The sequence below is a fragment of the Melitaea cinxia genome, chromosome 16 (assembly GCF_905220565.1).
Source record: "Melitaea cinxia chromosome 16, ilMelCinx1.1, whole genome shotgun sequence".
NCBI classification, from domain to species: domain Eukaryota; kingdom Metazoa; phylum Arthropoda; class Insecta; order Lepidoptera; family Nymphalidae; genus Melitaea; species Melitaea cinxia.
In genome coordinates this window covers 9,621,312-9,647,691 of record NC_059409.1, presented here as the reverse complement: position 1 = coordinate 9,647,691, position 26,380 = coordinate 9,621,312, and the positions used below count along the sequence as shown (strand labels likewise).

The 26,380-nt window shown below is 32.2% G+C and overlaps 2 protein-coding genes across 2 annotated transcripts; both read right to left on the bottom strand.

Moving 5' to 3' along the window:
- Positions 1-1,190: 1,190 nt before the first annotated feature.
- On the bottom strand, positions 1,191-16,530 carry LOC123661270. Its single transcript, XM_045596257.1, has 9 exons — positions 16,358-16,530; positions 15,584-15,736; positions 14,252-14,450; positions 13,543-13,639; positions 13,194-13,292; positions 2,195-2,393; positions 1,544-1,646; positions 1,388-1,454; positions 1,191-1,308 (listed from the first exon to the last, which is right to left on the bottom strand). The coding sequence occupies exons 1-9, from the start codon at positions 16,479-16,481 to the stop codon at positions 1,243-1,245; spliced, it is 1,107 nt and encodes a 368-aa protein (XP_045452213.1). The 5' UTR covers positions 16,482-16,530; the 3' UTR covers positions 1,191-1,242.
- Positions 16,531-18,524: 1,994 nt separating this feature from the next.
- On the bottom strand, positions 18,525-22,657 carry LOC123661157 (proteasome subunit alpha type-3). The gene is made up of 5 exons (XM_045596147.1): positions 22,469-22,657; positions 22,079-22,285; positions 21,123-21,371; positions 20,622-20,734; positions 18,525-18,739 (listed from the first exon to the last, which is right to left on the bottom strand). The coding sequence occupies exons 1-5, from the start codon at positions 22,487-22,489 to the stop codon at positions 18,562-18,564; spliced, it is 768 nt and encodes a 255-aa protein (XP_045452103.1). The 5' UTR covers positions 22,490-22,657; the 3' UTR covers positions 18,525-18,561.
- Between the last annotated feature and the right edge of the window lie 3,723 nt (positions 22,658-26,380).

Below are 26,380 nucleotides of genomic sequence, written 5' to 3'. Positions count from 1 at the left end.
GGGTTGTTATACGCTGAATCGTGTTAAGTTTAAGATTTTTTTTACAATATAATAGTAAATTTATCCCAGTTTATAATGTCCCAACTTTCAACTTGCTTCAACTGTTACCTAAAACAATGGACCGCGTCTTTATGTTAATAATATTTATATACTTCCATAATTTATTCATTATAATTAAAAGTACACAATTACTTCAATATCATATTATATTAAGTAATGAATAATGATTTAAAGTGTTCTAAAATGGTCAGAAGAACAAAGAAGGGAAAATAAGTCTATAACAAAATTATTAAACTTTAAATTAAAATGATATAACGTAAATACATTGGAATATTTATCAAAACCCGCTGTTTAAGAAATATGTAGGTATTTGTAGAATGAAGTTACTAACTTTTTTGTCATGTAACTTAAACATACATATTTTTTGGGTCTAAAATCAAAGCAGCACGGTTATATTCAATAAGTGTAATACAATATGAAAACAGCTAAGAAAATAGTAATAGCCACGTAAAATAAAAAGGATCCATACGTAATACTTAGTGAAACCGCACATGAAATGTATTAATGGCATGACCTTGAAGATATAAATGAAAAACGGAACAAGAGAGTGCATTTTTATTGAAAAGAAAAAGGAAAACGACAGAGTTCATTAGCATATTTCTGTAATCCTATATACAAATGATTCTAAGATTCTAGGTAGCTAAACAAAGATTTCAATACTGATTCGGTATTTATAGTGATATATTAGATTTAAATTATTATTAAAGAATTATAATTTTGATAATGTATTTGCTTAATCTAATTTTATTATTTATTTATTTTTAGCCGACTTCCAAAAAAGGAGGAGGTTCTCAATTCGACTGTATTTTTATTTTATACTTCATTATACACCACAAATATATTACAAACAAAGCATATAGATAGTTACAGATCGTGAAGTACAATGGGCGGACTTATGGCTAATTAGCCATTTCTTCCAGACAACCCAGACATATAAAGGAAACTTATTATCTAAATTATAATATAATTTTGTGATCCTAGTATAATTAAAGAAAAAGGTAAGCATAGATTAAGTTAACTATTTAGTACATTAGATTAATATGAAAAAAAATATTTTAAAATGTGCTAAAAATGTATTAAAGTATATATATTATTATATAATAAACCAACGTCTCGACTTGTTCAGCAGAAACTTCATCTGATTAAAAATAAAGCTTAATAATGCTAACGTAAATATAAAAATTACAGTCCAGTATCTTCATACATACGATTCAATAGTGAGACATACGACCAGGCTGTTGTAATGATCTGAAAATATCACTAATTTAATAATGTTATTAATTTCTCTTATAATAACGCACTAGACAATTTATCAAAATAATCTTACTTTAGAAAACATAGCAAGGGTTAAATATGAAAATCCCAAAGCTGACAAATAGCATTCTTTTTGAGACCTAAAAATCAGAAATATAGAATAACAAAATATAGTTTATATTAACAAATAATTATAATTATAAAGCAATGAAGTTTGGAAAATAGTTACCTCGCAATAATTATGGCTATGCATTTCCTAAATTTCTTGCCTTTTTGATACCAAGCGCATTGATATGCTGCAACTCCTACGTTATAACTCTGAAACATAAAAGCTTACGAAAGTAGGACATTAAACGTAAAAAAAAATAATAGCAGATTTTAATTTTTGCCTTAATACTACTGACAACCTAATTACAATTTATATACACGTTTACGACACGTTATTAGTATCGTAAACAAAGCTTCTAAGTTCTGTTTTGTACTGTTATATCCCATTTTACAACGTAGTAAAAGCTTCATAAGCATTTATATAATACACTGTATTTTTCCTATAGTTTTATCATTACTCAGCAATTGAATTATATTGTTTCTTCGTTAATATTATTTTTATTTAAAAACAGTCAGTTAGACTCAGAGCCCCGAGTAGATCGGACATCAATTAAAGTTCGGAAGTCAATATCCAACATTGTGTCCAATCTTTTTAAATAAAGCAGTTAGCGGTGTAGTATAGTTTTTTTTAAAAAGACAAACAGGGTCGGCATCCTAACAAATTGGTGTCAGAAGTGGGATACCAGAGAAGTCTGACGACATAGAGTCAAACAACAGACGCTGGTATCCGAACAGAGCCACCCTCGATTTTTGACCGACAGTAAGCCTTGACCAAAGGTTAAGCCTGCGTCAACTACAAAGGACGACGATAAGCCTCCGCTCTTAAGCGTGAGCCCGCTCCAGCCGCTCAAATGACGACGATCAGCCTCCGCTCTTAAGCGTGAGCCCGCTCCAGCTACTGCATCCAGGACGACGGTCAGCCTCAGCATATCATCTGAGCCCGCTCCAAGTCTCCGGGTCTCCAGGTCTAGCTCACCACACCAAGAAAAGTTCCATCCGCTCCAGTTACGAAAGACGTCACCGCAACGCGACACCGGTTCCCACGCGACGACATGCGAGTGTGTATTGCCGTTTTCTTGTAAGTGTTTTGTGATATTTATAAAATATTAAGTAAATCAAAAAATTTAAGAGCTAAAAGTGCCGAAATTAGTAAAGTTTTCAAAATTAGTGTTCTAAATCAGTGTTCTAAATCGTAAAAACTCTGAATCTACTTAATTTAAGATTTAAGCATTTTATTCTACCATTGTCATATTGTACTTATCGTATTTTTTGTCCTATTATAAGCTCAGCATACATAATAGTATTTTAAGCTAATGTCTCTTAAAGCGGAATCATTAAAAAGAACCGAAATGTCCGAAAAAATAACTTTATCCTTTTTAACAAAATTTATCAAATCATATAGTGGGGATAGAGAATCACTCCCTGCATTTCTCACCAATTGTGAGAATGCGATGTCACTGGCTAATTCAGACCAACAACAAATTTTATGTAAATTCATATTATCGCAGTTAGAAGGTAAAGCTCAGGTTGCATGCAGTTTAAAACATTTTTCAAATTGGACAGACTTAAAAACATTTCTAAGGTCTACATTCGGAGAAAAAAAACATGCGACTCATTTATTGTCCGATTTACAACATTCTAAACAATTGCCAAATGAAGACGTAACAGAATATTCATTAAGGATAGAGCAAATTTTAACGCGAATACATTCAGATATCCATTATAGCTGTAAGGACGAGAGCGAGCTGCCAGGCCGTATAGCTGCCATGGAAGACCTTGCTTTAAATTCATTTTTATTAGGGCTTAACCCTTCAATTTCTAATATCGTTAGGTGTAAAAACCCTCTAACTCTCAGTGATGCGATACAATATGCAACTGTCGAGGAAAAATTATTTAATTTATACAAAATTAATTCAAAACCTCAGAAACAGTGTTCATTATGTATTAAGATAGGTCATAGTTCCTCTGATTGTTATAAAAATAAAGAGCCTAAATATTCGCGAAAACTATTTCACATAAATTCAAATAATAATTTAAATACAAACTCTAATATATTTTATAATAAAACGTGTAATTATGGTAAACACGTCGGTCATACGATCATGGAATGTCGCAAGCGTCAATTTAATATGAAACGCCGTGTGAATACAAGCAACGTGCAACGTGACACGTCAAATGCTAATTCTAATATTGCCGGTGCACATACATGTGAAAACGAACCGAATAATTATATAAATGATTCTCAATTGATTAATCGTCATGAAGATTTAAATTAAAAAGGATTTTGGTTCCGTGTCTGCCAAAATCCATTCAAGGTCATAAGGACACGCCATATTCTAACTTTTCTACTAATTTTACTAAATCTAAATTTCAACACAAAATGTTGAATCCTACTACGAGTAATTCTACTAAATCCAAATCTCAACCAAAAGTGTTGAGTCATACTAAATCTACTAAATCTAAATTTCAACAAATAATGTTGAATCCTACTAAATCCAAATCTCAACCAAAAGTGTTGAGTCATACTAATTCTACTAAATCCAAATCTCAACCAAAAGTGTTGAGTCATACTAAATCTACTAAATCTAAATTTCAACAAAAAATGTTGAATCCTACTAATTCTACTAAATCCAAATCTCAACCAAAAGTGTTGAGTCATACTAACTCTACTAAATCTAAATCTCAACCAAAAATGTTGAGTCCTACTTGTTCTACTAAATCTAAATTTCAACTAAAAATGTTGAATCCTACTAACTTTACTAAATCTATATCTCAACCAAAAGAGCCGAGTCCTACTATTTTTAAGGGCAAAACTACTCATCATAAGTCTCAAAATGTTACTAACTCTAAGAATATATCATTCAAATCTAACTTAAATAACTCTAAATCTATCTCTCGATCAAATGAACTTAATTCTACTATTTCTAGTGGTAAAATTAATTGCCAAAATAATGGCCAAAATACTAACTCTAATGTAACTCTAAAAAATGTGCTGTGTGGCTACGGCACTAAAGAATTTAGCCACCCCCTCTCTTCCCGTGGGTGTCGTAAGAGGCGACTAAGGGATAACAAGGTTCCACAACCACCTTGGAACTCAAGAAGCCGACCGATGGCGGGATAACCATCCAACTGCTGGCTTTGAAATACTCAGGCCGAAGACGGGCAGCAGCGTCTTCGGTGCGACAAAGCCAGTACTGCGGTCACCAACCCGCCTGCCCAGCGTGGTGACTATGGGCAAAACACATGAGTTCACGTTTTATTTTGGCGTAAACTTGTGGAGGCCTATGTCCAGCAGTGGACTGTATAGGCTGTAATGACTAACTCTAATATTAAAACTATGTTACATACATGTGACTTAAATACTAATTGCAAATCCAAACTTATTTATGAAATTAACAATTATAGCAAAAAGGTGTCTTTACCTCATATTTACTTAAATTCGAAACTTGCCTCGAATAAATTGTGTTTCCTTGTCGATACAGGATCATCTATCAGTATTATAAAAGGTTCCTGTCTTTTACAAATACCAAATTTATCAAATGAAATTGTCAAATTAAAAGGAATTAACAGTTCTGAAAATCCTGTGGAAACCTTAGGTACTTTTCAAATGGAATTTAATATCTCTAACGAAACATTTAAATATAAATTTCACGTAACAGGAGATAATATTAATTTAAATCATTATGATGGAATTATCGGTAGCGATTTTTGCAATTATTTTAAGTCAAATATTAATTATCATTCTAAATTTATGACAATAATGAATCATTCTATTCCGATTATCTATACACAGCCAACTTATATTATTCCGGCTCGTGCTGAAGCCGTTATCGAGTGCACTGTATCAAATTACTCGCCCGACTTATATCATAATAATGAAGCTCTCGTATTAAATCACACCTTAAGCGAAGGTGTTTATGTCGCTAATTGTATAGTAAAGGTAAAACCAAATAAGAAAATAAATCTTTCTATTTTAAATACAACTGAAAATGATATTGAAGTAAAGAATTATCATGTAAAGTTAACGCCAATTGAACGTTATTGTTTCGATTCGGAATCTTGTTTTAATATTAATTCTATTTCGATTAATAAATTTGATCGTGCAAATAAAGTTTTAAGCCTTATACGCTGTTCACATCTAAATGATGAAGAGCGAAAAGCTCTCTTAGAGTGTTGTTCTTTATATACAGATATTTTTCATATAGACGGTGAACCCTTAACCTTCACGAATGCTATTGAACACACTATTAATACAGGTGATGCACCTCCTATTCATGTCAAATCTTATCGGTTTCCCGAGTGCCATAAAGAGGAAGTCGATTCCCAAATTCGAAAGATGTTGGACCAAGATATTATCCGACCTTCTATTTCGCCATGGAGCGCCCCGGTTTGGGTAGTTCCGAAAAAGATGGATGCTTCTGGCAAACAAAAGTGGAGAATAGTAATTGATTACCGTCGCCTTAATGACGTCACTGTTTCCGAAACTTATCCACTACCTCTTATCACCGACATTCTTGACCAACTAGGTCATTGCAAGTATTTTACTACTCTGGATCTTACAAGTGGTTTCCATCAGTTAAAGACATGTCCCAAAGATGCTCCAAAAACAGGATTCACAATAAGCACAAATTCAAGCATGTCTGGACACTACGAGTTTACTAGAATGCCTTTTGGGTTAAAAAATGCCCCAGCCACGTTTCAAAGGCTAATGAACACCGTATTATCAGGGTTACAAGGCTTACATTGTTATATATATTTAGATGATTGTATAATATACAGTCAAAATTTACAAGATCACGTGATGAAATTAAAACTTGTATTCGACAAATTTCGCCAATTTAACTTAAAGCTTCAGCCAGACAAATGCGAGTTCCTAAGACACGAAGTCACTTACCTTGGCCATATTATCACCGACAAAGGTGTTTCCCCAAATCCTGATAAAGTAAAGGCCGTTTCACAATTCCCAGTTCCTAAAAATCCTAAAGAAATTAAGTCTTTCTTAGGTCTAGTAGGCTATTATCGCCGATTTATCGAAAATTTCTCCAAATTAACTAAACCACTTACTTCTTTATTAAAAAAAGACGCCACATTTCACTGGTCTCAGGAACAACAGATTGCTTTCGATGTTTTAAAAGGAAAATTAATTAATGCCCCGCTGCTTCAATATCCAGATTTTTCTCAACCGTTTATAGTTACCACGGACGCAAGTAATTATGCCGTAGGTGCAGTTTTATCCCAAGGTCCTGTAGGTAAAGATAAGCCGATAGCTTACGCGTCACGTACTTTAAATCGTCCTGAAGGTAATTATTCGACTACTGAAAAAGAACTTTTAGCAATTTTATTCGCAGTCAAGACGTTCCGTCCCTATCTTTATGGTAACAAATTTAAAATTGTCACCGATCATAGACCATTAGTATGGTTATTTAACGTTAAAGATCCCGGTAGTAGACTCATTCGCTGGCGCCTAAAACTCGAAGAGTATGATTACGAAATCGTTTATAAACAAGGTCGCCTTAACTCTAACGCCGATGCGTTATCTCGCTGTCCCGTCAATGTTATAAATATTAACAATTTAAATAATTCTAGTTATGAAAAATATTTTAAGGATCAATTTACTAATAAACTTTCTACTTCGAATACTATAATTTGGGAATGCACAGAAGGATTACATTTATCTAAACAGAAAACCATTGTCTGTCCTGTCTCTTTAGATTTCGATTCATCGATACCTCACTGTGAAGAAATATTAGCGCGGTTAGAAAAGCCCGAGGACTTATTAAATTCTGAACGCGAACCTTTTACAATTCAATGCGTAAACGATAAGAATAACTCTTACTATTTTCTGTTTACTAAAGTTCATCATTATGAAGAAACTAAATTTAAAGATATTTACAATTTACTAATAAAACTTAGAAATAAAATTGTAATTGAGAATCCTGATATTACAGATCTCGCTTTATCGGACTTTTCAGATCCATTTTCTAAACTAGCTTATATTAAAATATATAACATGATTGCTTATATTTTCCATAACACTAATATTAAAATTCATATATATAAGAACCAACTAATTTATCCTACTCCCGTGGAAATCCCTAAAATTTTAAAAGAAAATCATGACTCACCTATTGCAGGTCACCCAGGGTCAAATCGTATGTATAATCGAATTAAGGCTGCCTATTACTGGAAAGGTATGCGCTCTGATATCGTAGATTACGTAAAGAAATGTCAATTATGTCAAATTAATAAACCATTGAGAATGTCCAATAAGGCTCCAATGGAGATAACTTCTACTTCTACTAGACCATTTGAACGTTTAGCTCTCGACATCGTTGGTCCCTTACCTGAAGCAGGTTATCAAAAATTTAAATTTATCCTTACACTACAAGATGATTTAACGAAATTTTCTAGTGCCTATCCCATGGTCACGGCTACCAGTGAAGAAATAGCCAGAAATCTTGTACATTTTATGTCCCTTTTCGGTTTCCCTAAAACAATTTTAACGGATTTACGCACTTGTTTTACGTCTGAATTATTCAAAGAATTAACTCAAATCCTAAAAGTTAAAGCCCTATTTACTACACCTTATCATCCACAAACAAACGGAGCTCTAGAACGCTCACATGCTACATTAAAAGAATATTTAAAATCATTCGTAAACGAAAACCAGAACGATTGGCATTACTATTTATTTACCGCAATACTAGCTATTAATACTACCCCTCATTGCACTACTAATTTCACCCCTTATGAATTATTATATGGTCATAAACCTAACATTCCTAATTCTCTATATGAAACCAATAATAATACAACTTACAATGAATATATTCGATCTTTGCAATATCGAATGCGTCTTAGTAGGGAAAAGGCTATTCAAAACATAATAATTAGCAAAGAAAAATCTAAACAATATTATGATTATAGTTCACGCGAAATTTCATATAAAACTGGTGACTCAGTATATGTAAAATACCATCACCGACTCCGTAAGGCTCTATCACCGATATGGAAAGGTCCATACAAAATCATAAAAGTACACAATAAACATAATGTAACTATACAAATAGGTCGTAAACATATTAAATATCACACAAACGAGATTAAGCCTGCTCTTTCTACACCTTAAATTTATTCATTATTATATTTTTCAGAGCTTTATGCTATGGAAGCCGAAGCCACGCTGAATCGAGTATCATTCTTATATCTCATAGTCCTGGAATTTATTTTGAACCTATTACAAATATCAATTGTTATAACGATTATTGGAAAGTCATAACATATATAGACCTTATATCTTTAAATCCTTATCTTAATAAAATTGAAAATTTACTATACGATACCTTAAACCTTTGTTCAAAAATAAATACTGACGAATTTTCTCAATGTAAAGATTTTTCAAATCCCGTTGAAATTTTAATAAAGTACAATTACATTAAACTGCAATCTTTAGAGCATATAATAATTAATAATCAATCGTCAAATAAAGTCAAAAGATCTCTAGAATTTGGAGGGGAAATCCTTAAATTTTTCTTTGGTACTCTAGACGCAGATGACGCGAGAAAATATGACGCCGCGATAGAATCTTGTCGGAAAAGTGAATCAGAATTATTCAATTTGTTTCGAGATAATATTCACATAATTAAATCAACAATAAATAATTTTAACGCCACGATTTATAAATTAAACCAGAATGAGTTAAGATTAAATAACCAAATTAATAACATGAATGAAATATTTTCGCAAGTTACAAAAACTAATAATTTACTTCTTCATATTTCTAGAATAAATAATTTGCTAAATATAATTGAAAGTTCCTTACTTTCTATTTCTAACTTGCTAGATACAACTTTAAACGCTATATTATTCTCAAAGTTAAATATTTTGCACCCTAGTGTAATAAGCCCCTTAAGTCTTTACAATGAATTAACAAATCATATTAATCAAATAAACAAACACTTAGACTTTCCAGTTCAATTAAATATACATAATATTCATTCATTGATTGATGTTTCGAAACTTAGTTCATATTATTATAACAATAAGATTGTTTTCAGTTTGCAAATTCCGTTAATAACACCAGATAAGTTCACTATTTATAAAAATATCCCATTACCGACTCCTCACGATGACTCACATATACAAACTTTTGCGCTTATCCAACCTTCTAGTTCTTATACCGCTTTAAGTGACGATAGAATACATTATGCTATGCTTAATGATTTAAATGATTGTAAATCTATGAACAATAACTATTCTATTTGTGAACAAATTACTATGTTGTCTAGCATAACTAATCCTAATTGTGAATCGAAATTATTAACAGAAGTAACTCTTTCTTTACCTTCTGAATGTAACGCCAAGTTATTATTCGGCCAAATCGATATATGGCATAAATTAAAAAATAACAGATGGATTTATGTACAATCCGATATTAATAAATTAATAATAAAATGTAATGACGATATCACTGATCATTCTATTATTGGCACAGGCATTGTCAAATTAACTGAAAATTGTATTGGTTATTCTAAAACTATTCAACTAGTGCCAACAATTACTTATCAATTTTCTGTTAAATCAGCTATAGATATAAGTTTTAATATAACAAAAGACGATTGTTGTAAAAAGAGCATATTTAATAAAAGTTTACCATATTTAACGCCAATTTCTTTAAGTAAAATTAATTTAGATTCTTTGAAATACGCGAATCATCAGCTGGATAATTTAGAATTAGAATTAAATAATCTTCAAAATGAATCACATGTTATTAAATATGGCTCATACTATTCCGCATTCACGTATATTTTAATTGTATTCCTATTTTTATTCTTAACATATAAACTATTTAAATGTTTAAGAAATCATCAAGGTAAAGATAGATATTGTATACAAATATTTAACCAGTGTCATAATAAAAAGTCATTGAAACATAGTTCTAAAATTACAAATTCAATTGAGATGACTGATATATCAACTTCTGAAGAAGATAATAAATCGGTAAAATCATTACCAAATTGTAACAATTATGAACCTTATAAAACTGTAAGCAAGGTTCACTATTCCTCTGTACGAAATCTTAATAACTAATTCAAGTTCTATTTTATTTTTCAAGTTGTATTTTGTTAGTACTAAAAATGAATTAATTAAGTACTATAAAATTTTAATTTCTATGTCATGCTATTTTACTATTTCTACTATATTATTTTATCAATGTGATTTACTAAATCCTAAATCTTTTGTAAAACGACTTGTTTTACTTATTTAACAAATGTTATATTATAATAAGCTAATAAAGCTAATAAGTTAATAAATGTAATTGCTACATTTTTACTATTTCGCTAAGCACACTATGTTATTTGGAAAATTCATTATTTTTGTTCAATACATGTTTTATATTTTAGTTTAATTTCTAATTTTACTATTTCATAAATAAGTAAGAAACTAACTTTAACATTTACTATTTCTCTTTTGTACGATTTTGTTTAATTTTTATACAATTTTATTATTCAATTGTACACTAATTGTTTGTTAAATTTTACTCTGTTTCTTTTATACAATTTAATTGTAAAATTGTTCGAATTTTTATACTGTTACAAAATTATTTTGCAATATCTTACTATAATTTTTATTTTCTATTTCTATATTTTGTAATGACTTCTGAACTCTAATGATTTTTCTATTTCGAAACTTCGCTTCATCTTAATTTAGAAAAAGCTCAGTCAAAAGGGGGGGGCTGTTATATCCCATTTTACAACGTAGTAAAAGCTTCATAAGCATTTATATAATACACTGTATTTTTCCTATAGTTTTATCATTACTCAGCAATTGAATTATATTGTTTCTTCGTTAATATTATTTTTATTTAAAAACAGTCAGTTAGACTCAGAGCCCCGAGTAGATCGGACATCAATTAAAGTTCGGAAGTCAATATCCAACATTGTGTCCAATCTTTTTAAATAAAGCAGTTAGCGGTGTAGTATAGTTTTTTTTAAAAAGACAAACAGGGTCGGCATCCTAACAGTACGAAGAAATTACAATAACTTCATAAAAGTGAGCTTTGTTCTAAATCTTAGGGAATTTAAATCCAGTTCAGTTTTATTAATTATCCATTCATCCATCCATCATAGGCCTCCAATGTTGGCCAATCCGTCCGGTCATGCGCTCTCTGACTCCAGAGGCTTTCCGAAGACATATTTAGGTCGTTACTCGACCTGTTGAAGGGAGGCCTGTGCTCCTTTTGACGAAACGTGGTCGCCATTCGAGAATCGTTCTTTCATGTCGTTTGTCGGTTCTACTAACAATATTGTCAGGCCATTGCCACTTTAACTAGCAAATTTTGAGAACTATGTCAGTGACCTTCATTCATCTACAGATTTCATCATTTCTTATTCTTTCGCGTAAAGGAATACCAAGCAAAGCTCCCATCACTCGCTGAGCGACCTTGAGCCTATGCTAATGGCTAGCGGTTAATGACCACGTCTTAGCGCTGTAGGTAATCACTGGTAATACACACTGCTGAAACACTTCTGACTCTAGGCACTAAGGTATACTGGACAAGAAGAACTCGAACAGCTGTCTTACCGAGTTAGATTCTACGAGTAACCTTTCTCACGAAGTTGGACATATTCATACGGACCAGTTGTCACAGGTAAATGTACTCGTCGACAACTTCGAAAGTAGCGCCGTTAATAGGTGTGACATGGATATTAAACATCACCACACCATCACAGCAGCCTTTCACAGTCCACTACTGGACATAGGCCTCCACAAGTTCACGCAAAAAATGGCGCTGGGCAGGCGGGTTGGTGACCGCAGGGCTGGCTTTGTCGCACAGAAGACGCTGCTGCCCGTCTTCGACCTGTGTATTTCAAAGCCAGCAGTTGGATGGTTATCCCGCCATCGGTCGGCTTTTTAAGTTCCATGGTAGTAGTGGAACTTTGTTATCCCTTAGTCGCCTCTTACGACACCCACGGGAAGAGAGGGGGTGGATATATTCTTTGATGCCGTAACCACACAGCATAACACATTGACATTAAACATAATCTTTGTCTTTTCCTTTTTCATTTAAAGACCCGCCACACTGTCGTAAGGCGTTATGGAGATTACTTAGCAAAGTGCTGAGGTCTTCTATGGATAAATCAAAGGTGTGTTCGCCACTGATATTAATATATGGCCTCAGTGGTGGATTTACCCATAGGCTGGGTAAGCTAGAGCCTAGGGCGGCATTTTTGCTTAAATTTATTTTCTTGTTGAAATTAAAAAAAAAAAAATCTATACCCAGAAAATGAATGGCTATGACCCACAACTTTTTTACAGCAATGGATAATAAAAAGAAATGTCAGCCGAAATATAATGTTGCTTGATTTGAATGTATTATCGAATGAGCAGCCTAAAAAAATGGATCTGGATCTGCGTCTGATTGTATCTACTCTTACTAGGAAATATCGAGTTTCAGAGGTCACTAGCAAAAATTTAATAGCCTGCTAGCGGCAAATTCTTTACTGCTTAGCCTTTCCCATTCTATCAGCTTAAGCACGCGGAGCGTTAAATAGTTTCGGGATTTTTCCTGTGTGTGTCAAATACATGGTAGCGTGTGTCATGTTTTTTTTTCATTGATTAAATGTATGCATAATGTAAAAAAAAATATCATTCTGCACTTCTCTATATAAATAAGTGTGCGAAATTTCATACTCCATTACCCTTCGGACAATTATCGTATAAAGCTACAAAGTTTTTGCTTTACGTATTAGTATGTATATATATTTTACCGTATCACATAGCATTTGTCCAGGCCAAGTTATTACAAATATTGCAAACATTAAGCTCAATGCACCGGTAAAATATCTTAGGAAAAACCCCTCGCTTTTCTGAAACAAAATAAATACCTATATAATATAGTAAAGCAGAGGTTCTTCAATTAATTGATATGATTGCAGAACCTTGTCTTTTATTAAGACCTATGTAGGTTTACCAATTATTTTCAACAAGTTTTTCGTGATATTGAAAAATAGCGACTGAAATTTATAATTTTTTTAGTAACTAGGTGTAAAATCAAAAAAGTTACTGATACTCCTACAATTTTCATTAAAATTGGCATAAACTATAAAATATATTTACCACAGCCATGAACACATTACAACAAATAATAACAGACGATGTCGTTACGTGACTGAAGAGAGACACTTCGAAGATCTGGTTCAACGTTTCTGAAAGACTGATTAATGAAAAATATTAAAAGTTGTCAATATATCCTCCGATGTGGCTCAATTATGTACAAGTTCTTATAATAAAGCTAAATCACTTTGTAATATTATATACTAAAAACGATTAGCTATTAACATAAAATTGATTATCGATTCTCCGTAACCGCCGATTAGAATCAGAGCTCAATCCACTACGCTGCTCCAATGCGGATTCGCGGATATATTCCCTACTATGAGTGACAATCGCTATCAGGTGTACATGATAACAGCCGGGACCGACGGCTTAATGAGCTCTTCGAGGCACGGTGGGGAGAGCACAAACACCGAGACCACGGCAAACATCTGCATGTCGAATACAAATGTTTGTCACATGCGTGGATCGAACTCGCAGCCGCCTGCGCAACAGCTATACCAGCGCTGTGACCGTTGCGCCAACGCGTCGAATTAGAATGTGTTTCGTAATAAATAAGTATAGGGCATTTCTTTATGTAAAAGTTCTTTTGCTTAAATAAAAAAAAATAGTTTAAAAAAAAATTAACTTCTGCAAATTTATTCCTTTTGAATAAAAAAGAATATAGATTTAGCAAATTACATTTTTATTACATATGTTAATTGTCAAATACCTTAATAGTTTTTGGTGTTTTTTAACTATAAATTTGATGTCTTCGCAGTCATCATTGAGAATATTGTAATTTTCCGAATCAGATTTTACGACATTTTCTAGGTCTAAACGAAGTAAACTGAACAAAGCGCTTAAATCGAATGTGAGGTCTACTAACAAAAAGTCACAGGACACGTATACGCACATATGGACTGCTATCCCTATAAAAAAAATGAAAGATTTACATATTTAAAGACAAAACAAGAAATAAATTCATACTGACTTGAATGCTGTTTGGATATAAAATATATACCTTTTAAAAAATTATAAAAATATGACTATCATGATTAACGTAGTTGTCCTTGGGAACATTTTAAATATATACACTACAGTAATTAAATATGAGTATTATATATAATATATATAATAATATGCTGTGTGGCTACGGCATTAAGGCAGCAGCGTCTTCGGTGCGACAAAGCCAGCCCTGCGGTCACCAGCTCGCCTGCCCAGCGTGGTGACTATGGGCAATACGCATGAGTTCACGCCATTTTTGGCGCGAACTTGTGGAGGCCTATGTCCAGCAGTGGACTGCAATAGGCTGTAGTGATGGTGATGATGATACTGATGATTTAAATATTCTTTTTTAGAAAAAGAACGAACTTACCTACAAAAAGTTGAAATATGTAAGCCATAGCATACGTGTACGGACATTGTAATGACGAAGGGCATACAAAATGCATTTGCACTGGCAACTGAAACTGCAGATCTCCATCCGTAAAGAAAGTGTAAATCAAATGTATTACCGGCAAGAGTTCGAAGAATATTAAGGAAACAATCGAACCTCTAAATAATACTGAAAATAATTTAAAACTTAAGGAAACGATTTCAATATTATTCTTATATTTAAGAACAAATACAAGGCACAGTATTTCATACCATAAATAAAGTTATTTAAAGATATAAAACTTTTTTAGCTTTATAGGAAGAGAAAATGATGAATAAGATAAAGATATTTTAAGAAATTGTCTGAATTTTTTATTTTAGTAAAGTGATTCCACCTAAAAAGGGCCTGTTCGCGATAAAGTCCGTCTCTTAAAAATAAAAAATAAAGCGTGTCTGTACATATGTTCACACGTAAGAAGTTATACTTCATTGCCTAGCTAACTTCACGTCGCTAACTTCTTCGTTAACTAGCTAACTTCAGGGTGTCGGTTTTTTGTGACAGAATTTACTCTCATCATTTTCCCTAACGCGCCAAAGAAGTATAAAAGGTTCAAAAAACTCTTCAGCTCTATAATATTAGTATAGAAAAGTTTTATAACTAAAATACCACACGAGCCTATAAACCTACCATCATCGAAGAGCTTAAGACGTCTCGTCCAAGAATTCAATGTGCGTTCTTTCTCCTCATTGTCTATTTCTGTCGGCCATATTTTACCAATTTCCATTATCAATGCTTTTATTTGACCACGTTTATAGGCCACTATTGTCATCTTGATATAATCTAAGATCATTTATATATTTTTAGAATGTTTCTACAAATTACATTGTTTGAAAATGTAAAACGAATGCACATTGAGTACCAAAAGATACCTATAGTTAGTTATTCAATGATATAGTTTAGGTTTTATTAAACTTTCACACGAGCTGAGCGGGCGAAACGGAAGGGAGACAAGAGTAAAAGCAAGTGGCAGCCACGTACCAAATGAGAAAATTATAAAAAACTAACTTTTTCTTTTTTACGATTTTTTTATGATTTAACCAAGTTTACTAGCAGTTTAAAATACGTCGGTTAACAAAACAGACTAGAAAAAAAAAACAATGTTCACTATGACATAGTGAAATGCGTTGATTTACTGGTTTCGTTACGAACAAGCGCTGTGGTCACTTCAGCCTTCCGCAGTCCGCTGCTAGACAAAGGCCTCCCTTAGTTCGCACCAGACATTACAGTGCGAACTTATGTGTTTTGGCTATAGCCACCACGCTGGGAAGACGCTATTGCCCGTCTTCAGCCTGTGTATTTGAAAGCCAGCAGTTGGCTGGTTATCCCGCCATCAGTCGGGAATATCGGCATCGGTGGACAAGTATCTTAAAAATATTTTATGTCCAAAGATATTGCGAGCTCATGACTTGAGTAGATATGTACCTTGTGTAACAATAAAAATATTTGCCATAGCACTGACAATATCCAAAAATTCCGCTCTCATTTCATTTTTCTTGAATACATATAGGTATTGACTAGCTAACATTATCGTTAGTAGGCTACCGTAGAAAATCAGTCGTCTATGTCTTTTGAAGAAGGAAGCCTTCGAATCTTCAAATATATTAATGCCAATTATTTGTATCATATTGATTTGACGAATAAAGGTAGCAACATATTTTGGTGGCAATCGATTTAATTCTTCCATCTTAGTATTGAATTATCGCTTTGCGAATGAAACATTCGGCTTTGAGTAGAATATTTTAAAGACTTCTGTTAAGTAAGAGCTGAAAAAATTGTACCGACAGAAAAATGTGTGTACAAATAGGTGAATATTATGATAAAAACAAATATTAAATATAATACTAGCGAAAAGCTAGATATTTTTAGTTAAAAAGAGGGCGTAGCGCGGTTGTGAGTCTTAGGCCTGCACTTGGATTTATTTTCGAGCCCATTTTTTCATTCGACGATAATTCCTAAGATATTCATTTTAATTACATTAGAGTATTATGTATGTACATTTATTAAAAATATAAGCCTGTCTTTATCCTGTCTAAACCACCCAGGATTAGATAATATGTAATTCACGCGACCACTCCAGAGTAAATTTCTTGATCGTAATATGGACATAGATAAATACTTACCTTTTTTTTGAAATGCTGACTGTACCTACACGCTAAAATTGCCTATCAAATATTTAACGCATGTACATTAAGTCTAGGCATCAATAATCAAATATCGCCGCGAGCATTATGCTTCTATTATAGGCAATTTAGTCATTTACTTTTTTAAATTTTCTAGACCTCTAATAGGGGCCTATTACAACTTCATTAAACTTTAAATGTCATAAATATAGACTTATGTGACTCATATTATATAGTAATTAATGGTTTTTGTTTTAATTTCTGCCACCAGCGGTTTCGCACCGTTATTTTGAAATCTTCAAGGAAAAATTGTAGTATCGTTTTGGATATATCAGTTACTTTTTTATCGCTGACTATCCCAAGGAAATTTTTTGATTCAAAACCTCTAGTTCAGTTCTAGTTTAGATTAATGATAAGTTAACTTACAATGTAGAAATATATCTGAGATATATGATAGATGATATCAGACACCTACTATTATTGTAAGGTGGAAAGGTCTGATTTTTTGTTCGTTTTAATATAATTTAATTAGTCATAGGTTCATTAACTTATTTCATCTACCAACGTCAGTACTGATCGTTACATTACTTAATAATAAAATACTTATCTTATATTATCTTGATTGAAGGCTTCATGTATAAATTAATTTTTATTATATAAAAATTAAAATACTTTTTGTTTTTGTATTCGTTACTAGCGACCCGCCCCGGCTTCGCACGAGTGCAATGCTGATACTAAATATACTACAGAATGTCTTTATTTATAGTGTGAAGCTAGCTTATGACATGGTTATTAACATAAATAACAACAACATTAAAATATGCGTCGTTAGATTACATGTTGTTACAGAATGCGATGAAGAAATTAAGGTTCACTTCTCGTTCTCCGTAGGTGATAGCGTGATATTATGTAGCCTATATGTTGACCCGACTTCTTAATAATATTCGTGCCAAATTTGAAGTAAATCCATGCAGTACTTTTTGAGTTTATCTCGATTGTAGATCACCCTTAAGTATTCTTTTAAAAAAAATATTCAATGTACAGTTTTGACTTTCCTACCATTTTATTATATGTATAGATTATTAAGAACAAAGTTTGTATCATAGAAAATTTAAAATAAAAACTAATTATTCACAAAAAAAGTGTGTGCTTTAGACCACATGACTGAAGTAAATCTACCTTAGCACCATCTAACTTATATCTGCCTCTCAACTTTCGTTCGCCTCACACGATCACACTTTTTATAACGCTCTCGTCGCGCATTCACCAGCTTACTCCCCAAGTCAACAGTTACGAAATAAGACTTTTTATTTTATATTTAAGATAGCTTGAAATTTATTGCAATTGAAATAAACTTCAACCTTTTTTTAAATAACTATTTGTTGCGACATTATTTTGTTGAATTTTGACATGCGAAGGTGTTAACAAAGAAAAGAAAATACATTAGAGAAATTTTGTAATAAATTTTATTATCTAAATATGTTTTTACATCTCTCCCTCATCAGAATCCTCGATATCAGCTAAAGCTTGCTTGGCTTGATTCTCTGCCTCTATCGCCATCTCTTTCGGTACCAGCTCGTGACGTCCTTTCGTATCCTTCGATACCCACGATAATTCTAGTTCAAATTGTTTATCCTTAAGCTCATCGTGAACCAGGTATATGCTGAAAAAAAAAACATTGTTACAAAATTGTTAATTTTAATGTAATAATACATATGTACAAAAATAATCTATATATTTGGGTTTGAGACAAAATGTAAACAAAGAATACAATGTTTCTCAAACTTTTATTTCGTTGTTTACTTCTATTTAATTTAATCCATTTGCGTATCTAGCAGCTAGCTAAACTTTCCTTATATTGTATTGACTGATAGCCTGACTCCGTGATAAAAACAACCTATGTATTTATAATTTTTTTTTAATAAATTTTTCGTTTAGGCACACACTAGATATTTCTACATTCATTGAAGGAAAAAAAAGGAAATTGAGGAAACTGCAAATATACCAAACTATCTGTGGTGTGCGGTTTTACCTGGGGATATTTGAGGAAAACAATAGTCTTCCTTCTTCTTAAAGCGTAACCTTTCTCTTTAAATGGGCTACAACTTAAAGACATTTTTCAATTCAAACCAGTATGTAGTTCTTGAGATTAGCGCGTTTAAACAAACAAACAAACCAACTTTTCAGGTTGTTGTGGACTGTGATAGGCTGAAGTGATATTTGTCAATCCTTTTTCATTACTGATATCATTTTCATTTTAAAAATATAAAATATGCCACTATCCGAATAATTTGGGATATATATTGTTGATTCGAAATCTTTATTCAACTACATTCTTTATTGTTAGGAGAGAATTTACCATATCGACGGGGTGAACATTAAATGTTTGACAGTTAAGTAACTCATGAACATTTGTATTGGAAAAATTGTTTTTTTCTTATTTAATATTTTCGTCATATCCTAGTCAAAAATTCAAATGTCATAAAAATTGGCCCAGTCATTCTTGAGTTAGAAATGGTGTAACTAACACGACTATTTTTTTGTAATTATGATTAGTTAACTAGTTTGCATGATTTTTTTCAAGTATATACATTTAAAAATAATCCTATTTAAATATGATCATAAACTGAAATCTGAAGATGTTTTGGTAAGAATTACAAGTGATCCCAGTTTGTTGTTGTGTGATGTTATTTGCAAAAATATTGTTTATGTTAAATCTATACCAATAAGAAAAGTTGAGAGGAAGGAATTTACTTGGAACTAAGATAAATAAGTCAATATTGAGGTCTAAAACAAAATTGAAAATACACGACGTGATGCATTTACAAACAAATTATTAGGTTAATCTTATGGACAATAGAGAGCTCTATATAAATCTGCTGTTTGACTTGTATCTTTTTCTTATCGTCGTCATAAACTAAACCTATTAATTACATAGTAGAGACTACTATATTTTTATGTTGAATATTACTTTTCTATTACTTGAACAATTAAAGAACCAACTTAATGTCATAAGTGAATCATAAGAGGGCTCACTGAAAATCAGTGCTGCAACTAATAAGTCGGAGTAACATGCTGAATGAGATCTATTCTCGGATACTCTAACGCATGTGATGCTATTCATTGTTTGCCTCCACTTTTTGTACTTTATTTAGTTTAATTTTTCTATGTTGTTAGAGTGAACGAAATAAATGATTATTTTTTTAAGAATTTTGTAAATTACTTGTATTTTTAAGTAAAAAAGGAAGAAAACATATTGTAGCATTAATTTTAAGTTGCTTTATTGCATTTTTTAAACAACATTTTTGGGATGTTCACATCTTACTTTCCTCTTATTTTGTCACACTGAGGCAGGCTCTCCTGTACCTCTTGTATGTACTAATTAATGTAGTTCATAAGTGGCCAATTTTCCAATACCCTTCTTTACATATTCATTACACTTGACACAATATTTTTTCTAATAAGCAAATTTTTTGATTTTAAATTATAAGCAGTGTGGCATTTTACAAAGTGTATTTATATAAGTATTGCAACTTTCTACTTACATTCTGGCAGCTTCTTTCACCAATTCCTTTATGGTCATGTCTGCTAGTTTCAACTTTTCGATCTCAGTTTTAGCAGCTTGTTTTGCTTTTCCGACCGCACATCCAAAATATGACTGTAATTTAATGATAAATTCATATAAAATATATAGGATTTTTTTTCACATGGAACATGACCACACCTACAGTACCACCCTTTTTAAGGAACATAGTTCTTCATAAGGAACTAGTACCTGTATATAGATATTCATATATAGTATATATGCCATTGCTTTTGCTTGATTACTTCAAGATAGTATTGGTGTGTTAATAATCATGATGGGTGATGGTAAATAAAAAATTTACTTATTTAAGTAGACTTCAAAGGCACTTTTGAATTGTCGTTTTACACATTAAAATTACAGCTATTTTCATAAGTTATACATATTTTTTTAATTATGATTCTTATAGATATATAAATTATCAAACTATTAAGATATTCTAAAATTAGCCTTAATAACTTACAAATGAGACTCCACTGGGCTCGAGCATGAACATTTGTGGTCCCTCATAATCTGACCATGTGCCCATGATCACAGAGCATCCATATGGGCGGACAGCACTGTATAGAGTGTATGCATGCATGTACATAGACACACGCTCATTCAAGTACTTAAGTGGCACTGGAGCACCAAACTGTGATCTGTAGCTTGATGCTTCTGATCTTGCTGTTTCTACTATTTGCCTAGCATCTGAGATGAGGCCAGCGACTGCCTGTAAGTTATAATAAAAGTTGTTTAGTAAGTATTTTAGCATATCTTAATAATAGAGTTTTATACTATGTCTGAATATAACAAACTAGCTTCTGCCCACGGCTTCGTCCGCGTGGACTCTGCTTCTATTGGTCATATAGCCTATAGCCAGTGGCGTAGCGTGCCTTGGAGGGGCCCTGTATCAATATTAGTTTGGGCTCCCTACTTGAAAAGTAAAGATTTTTCACTAAGGAAAAAGGGGATTGCTTTTATTAACTTTTGTCATTTCTGAAGTGAAATCTCTATATATGCCTATATATGCCTTATGACAGTTTCTTTTTATATGTTTTTTTTTGGGAAGCACGAGATTAAGTGACATTGTGGATAACAGTTTACTAATTTTTGCTTACACACGCTAGGGGGCCTCTGTAGCCCAGGAGCAAATCGGACGTGTAGTTTCTGAGATTAGTGCATTAAAGCAAACAAACAAATAAATTATTCGGCTGTATAATATTAGTATACATATGTACTTTTAGACATTTAAAAAAAAATTAAATATATTTTATTGAGCGCCAATGTCAAGTTAAGGATTGATTTGATGTGTATGAGTAATTTTGGATAAGAAAACTGACCAAAATAACGACAAACAATACACTGTCGGTTAACAAATTTAAGATAAATTGTAATTGTATTTAAACTTGAATCAAGTAATAATAAACATTTCCATACCATGCCCACATGCTCATCTACATGAAATATTCTCTTGTTGGCACCAGGTTCATAAAGTTTTGATGTCACTAATTTTTCTACAGCAAATACAACTCCATCTTTTCCTCTAAGGCCAATAACTGTACCTGAGTTTTCTACAGCTTTTGCTGCATATTCAACTTGAAAAACTCGACCGTCAGGTGAGAATTGAGATGCAGAAAGATCATACTGTAAAAAGTAATAGCAGAAGTGTTTAGGAACTTTTGTTTTAGAACAAAAGTTATACAAATCGTTGTTATATGATACTCAATCGTAGATTACGTTATGTTTATTTTACTAGTCGACATTAAATTCAAATACGAATTCTAATAGAAAAGAATAGTAAAGATCAAATCTAAAAGCGATACTTACACCGGTACCGATTGAACTCATATTTGATATTAAATAAAACTTTAGCTTAAGATTTTTTTTAGAACATAAGCTACTTCAATGTTACAAAGTAAAAATTTTCGCTTCTATTGTTGGATACAATTTTAATTTATAATTTTGTATAGCGACTATTGCCGACAATGACAAGCAGTCAAGCAACTCATGTTTGCCACAGATTATATCTACCATTTTATACTGTATACAGATTACAGAAGATGATTTGCAAAAAATATGAGTAAAAATAACTTTCATAATAAACTTAATATGAAGTGATTGTAAATACGTATTAGGTAAAATATAATTAGATAAAATATATTTCTCAAATGAATTTCTCCTAAAATAAGTATTTAAAATAATGATTATTTGGGTTAATTGTTAAGTGAGCCAACGAAATAGTTCCAATGTACGCTAACAAAGAATGCTTTTTATATTTTTCTTTTACATGACTTGATTCGCTACATGTTTAATCGACTTCAAAAAAAGGAGGAGGTTCTCAATTCGACTGTATTTTTTCATGTATCTTAGTTACCTCAGAACTTTTGACTGGGTGGACCGATTTTAATATTTTTTTTAATCGAAAGGTGGTGTGTCATGTGGTTCCATTTAAATTTATTTGAGATCTGATAAGTGCTTTTCCAGTTATAGCTAGTAATGCGTATTTACTTGACTATTCTTTCGTCGTCTTACGTTGTATTATACTGAATAATTATTTACTGGTGTACCGATTTTGATGATTCTTTTCTGTGTGTCCAATTTAAATTTGATGGAAATCTGATGCCAAACGCGTATTTACTTGTTTATTTTTTTGTCTACCTACGTTGTATTATTGTCGATGTAATTAAAGTCGGAGTTTTTTTCGTTTGCGAGCTAATACTATGTATACATACAGTTCATATTATTTTAACACACATTTTATTACAAATTAAAAATAAGTCTATTTATTCAACTTTCTTATTTCAGCGTGAAGATAATAACAAACTGTGGTAGGCCTTTTATATATTATCACAAGCTTTTTTAAAATTGCCGTATATAATATTAAGTAACGATTTAAAGGGATTTTTAAAAGTAAGTGTATCTTTGTAATTTTATAATATATATACAATACCTATATTGGAATAAAATAATAAATTGGAACTTAAGCGGTAGGTACTTAAGGTTAGAGTAAAAACCGCTTGGCTTGGGTATAAACGCTTGGCTCCGGCGCTGCGGGATGTGCAAGCCCTTCCGCTCTTGCGTGCGAAAGCACGCTCACTCATGCTCCGTTCCGCTGAGGAGCTCCGCGCGGAGGGCTGCACTCCCTCCGCGCCTTCGGCTTAAAAAAACACTCTAGGGGTAGGGCAGACCAAGACCACGTGGACAGTGGGGTGCTCCGATTCGGTTTTGGGTATTTTTCGAATTTCTATACCTATATTCTAGCGCGCAATGTTACTAATTTTATTAGAATATTATACCGGACGCGTTATTTTGTTTAAAAGTGTCTATTTGTCAGTCGTTAAAGGTCAGTTCGTATCGTATTTTGATCTTGCAGTAAAGATCGTTTTTACGTAAATTTGTTCGAAAAACACGTGATAGTCGCAGTACGGAGCATGAGTACACTTACCGCAGCACCGGAATTAAGGTAGAGTCAGAAATAACAAAAATTTAACCTCCGTTAAAAATCTACCTGTATTGTACATATAGCCAAAGTTCCAAGGTAGTGGAACTGTGTTATCCCTCAGTCGCCTCTTACGACACCCACGGGAAAAGAGGGGTTGGCTATATTCTTTGATGCTGTAACCACACAGCATTTGCACAGCAGCAGTGATTTTATACCTAAGAGATAAGGAAACGTTGTGGTCTGAAAGAAGATGTAGTACAAAAATTGAGGAAGGTAGGCTCAGATGGTTTGGCCATGTCGAGAGAATAAGTGAAGAACGATTGACGAAAAAAGTTTATAAGGCGAGTGTGAATGGAAGGTTTGGAAGGGGTAGACCTAGGCGGACGTTTCGAGACCAAATAAGGGACGTCTTGAAAAAAGGCCAGGTCAAGAATACAGGGAATAATGAAAGTGGTCGAAGCGAAAAAAGTCTGTAAGGATCGTAGCAAGTAGAAAAAAGTGGACTCTGCCTACCCCTACGGGAAAGAGACGTGATTATACGTATGTATTTATGTATGTAAATTGTTAAATTTAATTTCTTAAAGACAATTTGATGATTCTAATAACATGGATTTATCAGTTTTACACATTAATCTTTAATGGGATAAATTGAGCTGAGAAATTATTTTTATAAAAATAGTTTTGTTAAAGTAGGTAGGTTTTTGTTGTTAAAGTTTTTGTTTGCGGCAGTGACAAAATTGACCTTATATATTAAATTAAATAAAGAACGTCAACAAAGTAGATATAAAAGTCCAATATTATATGCAAAACTGCTTTCATTATTCCAGTAAAAGATTACACGCACTGATTTGTTCAGTATTTTCTGCTTTTTATTCGTCGGCGGTCGAGTAGAAAATGAATTTAACATTTTATGAAAGTAAGAAATGCAATAAATGTTTGATCATAACTGAAGAAGAACTGATACAATTTTAACTATCGATACTCATATTGTTTTGGACACATTCTATTGTTCTACCTACTTATTTATTTTATGTTATTAATTCTATTATTTATTTAAATATATATTCAATTATTTATGGCACATGTTTATTTATTCATTTATTTCGTAAAGTGTAAGTTTTATGATACCAAAAATCATAAAATAACTGAACCACAATTAATAGGGTCAGTTAGAAAATCTTCAATATCTCCAAAAGTGCCTACCACCTGCCACCTAGCTTTATGAAATAAAGACTAAATTAAATACTATTTTAATTGCTTAAATTAAAAAATAAAATAAGTATAAAATTCAAGCTTTTTTATTTTTTTTATAAATGTTGGAGATTTTCTAACCAACCCTATTTCTTTGTAGCTCAGTGTAGTATCATATCATCATAAACTGTTTATACTATGCTTCTTATATGATAAACATATTGTGATCGTAATTTCTATTAAAAAAAACATTATGCAGTTATGTGCTATATATATATATATATGCAGAGTAGTGACTTTGGACAGCATTTTTGGATACATCTTTTGGTTTATTTTGGACATCAGAATAGCTCTAATATTTTGATCTTGTCGCAAACTTATAAAATATTCACATAAACCTTACAAATTTCCATACAAACTTTCATCCTCTATTCCCTATTGTTATTTCACACCCTTGAGGGTAAAACTTTTACAAACTTTGAATTTCATATTTATTTATATCGAATCAACAGCCTAAAAATATTCAAGCTTCTAGCTCTAAAAATGACGATACTTCCATACAACTTTTTAACCCCCTCTTTAAACCCCTTACACCCTTTTTCCGCATTAAAAGGTAGCCTATGTCCTTTCTCAGGCTCCTTTTCAGATCTGTGTACCAAATTTCATATAAATTTGTTGAGTAGTTTTGGCGTGAAAGCGCGACAGACAGACAGACAGGGCTACTTTCGCATTTATATTATTAGTAAAGATTATTAATCCATTCTTAATTTTATACTTGAATATTATTATCGTATGTAGTTCCATTTATCTTTTGTGCCATCAGTTCTAATAAGTTATAATTGCGATTAATTCGGATTAGAATTATTATTGTCTACTAATACAACCTATCGCCTAGGGTGCCGTAATATAGATTCGTATAGGGGATAACTATTAAAATTTCTTTAGAGCATAAGGCCTCAAATTTGCTTGGAGAAGTTTTAAAATAAGCAAATTATTGAATAAATTATACTAACTTACACCTGCGGTATAATTATAGTGACATTATTTACAACACATCCCACTCATATACGAGTGTGCATTACAAATGCGAAAGTTTGTAAGGATGG

Excerpts from the sequence above, each read along its gene's own strand:
- LOC123661270 (XM_045596257.1), bottom strand. The coding sequence starts at position 16,481 with ATGTTAGCTAGTCAATACCTATATGTATTCAAGAAAAATGAAATGAGA. Across the intron at positions 2,394-13,193 it reads GACAAATGCTATGTGATACG|CTAGACCTGGAGACCCGGAG; the intron begins GTAAAATATATA and ends TGGTGTGGTGAG. Across the intron at positions 1,647-2,194 it reads TGACGCAGGCTTAACCTTTG|CTTTTATGTTTCAGAGTTAT; the intron begins GTCAAGGCTTAC and ends TACTTTCGTAAG.
- LOC123661157 (XM_045596147.1), bottom strand. The coding sequence starts at position 22,489 with ATGAGTTCAATCGGTACCGGT. Across the intron at positions 21,372-22,078 it reads TAGATGAGCATGTGGGCATG|GCAGTCGCTGGCCTCATCTC; the intron begins GTATGGAAATGT and ends TATAACTTACAG. Across the intron at positions 18,740-20,621 it reads GTGAAAGAAGCTGCCAGAAT|CATATACCTGGTTCACGATG; the intron begins GTAAGTAGAAAG and ends TTTTTTTTTCAG.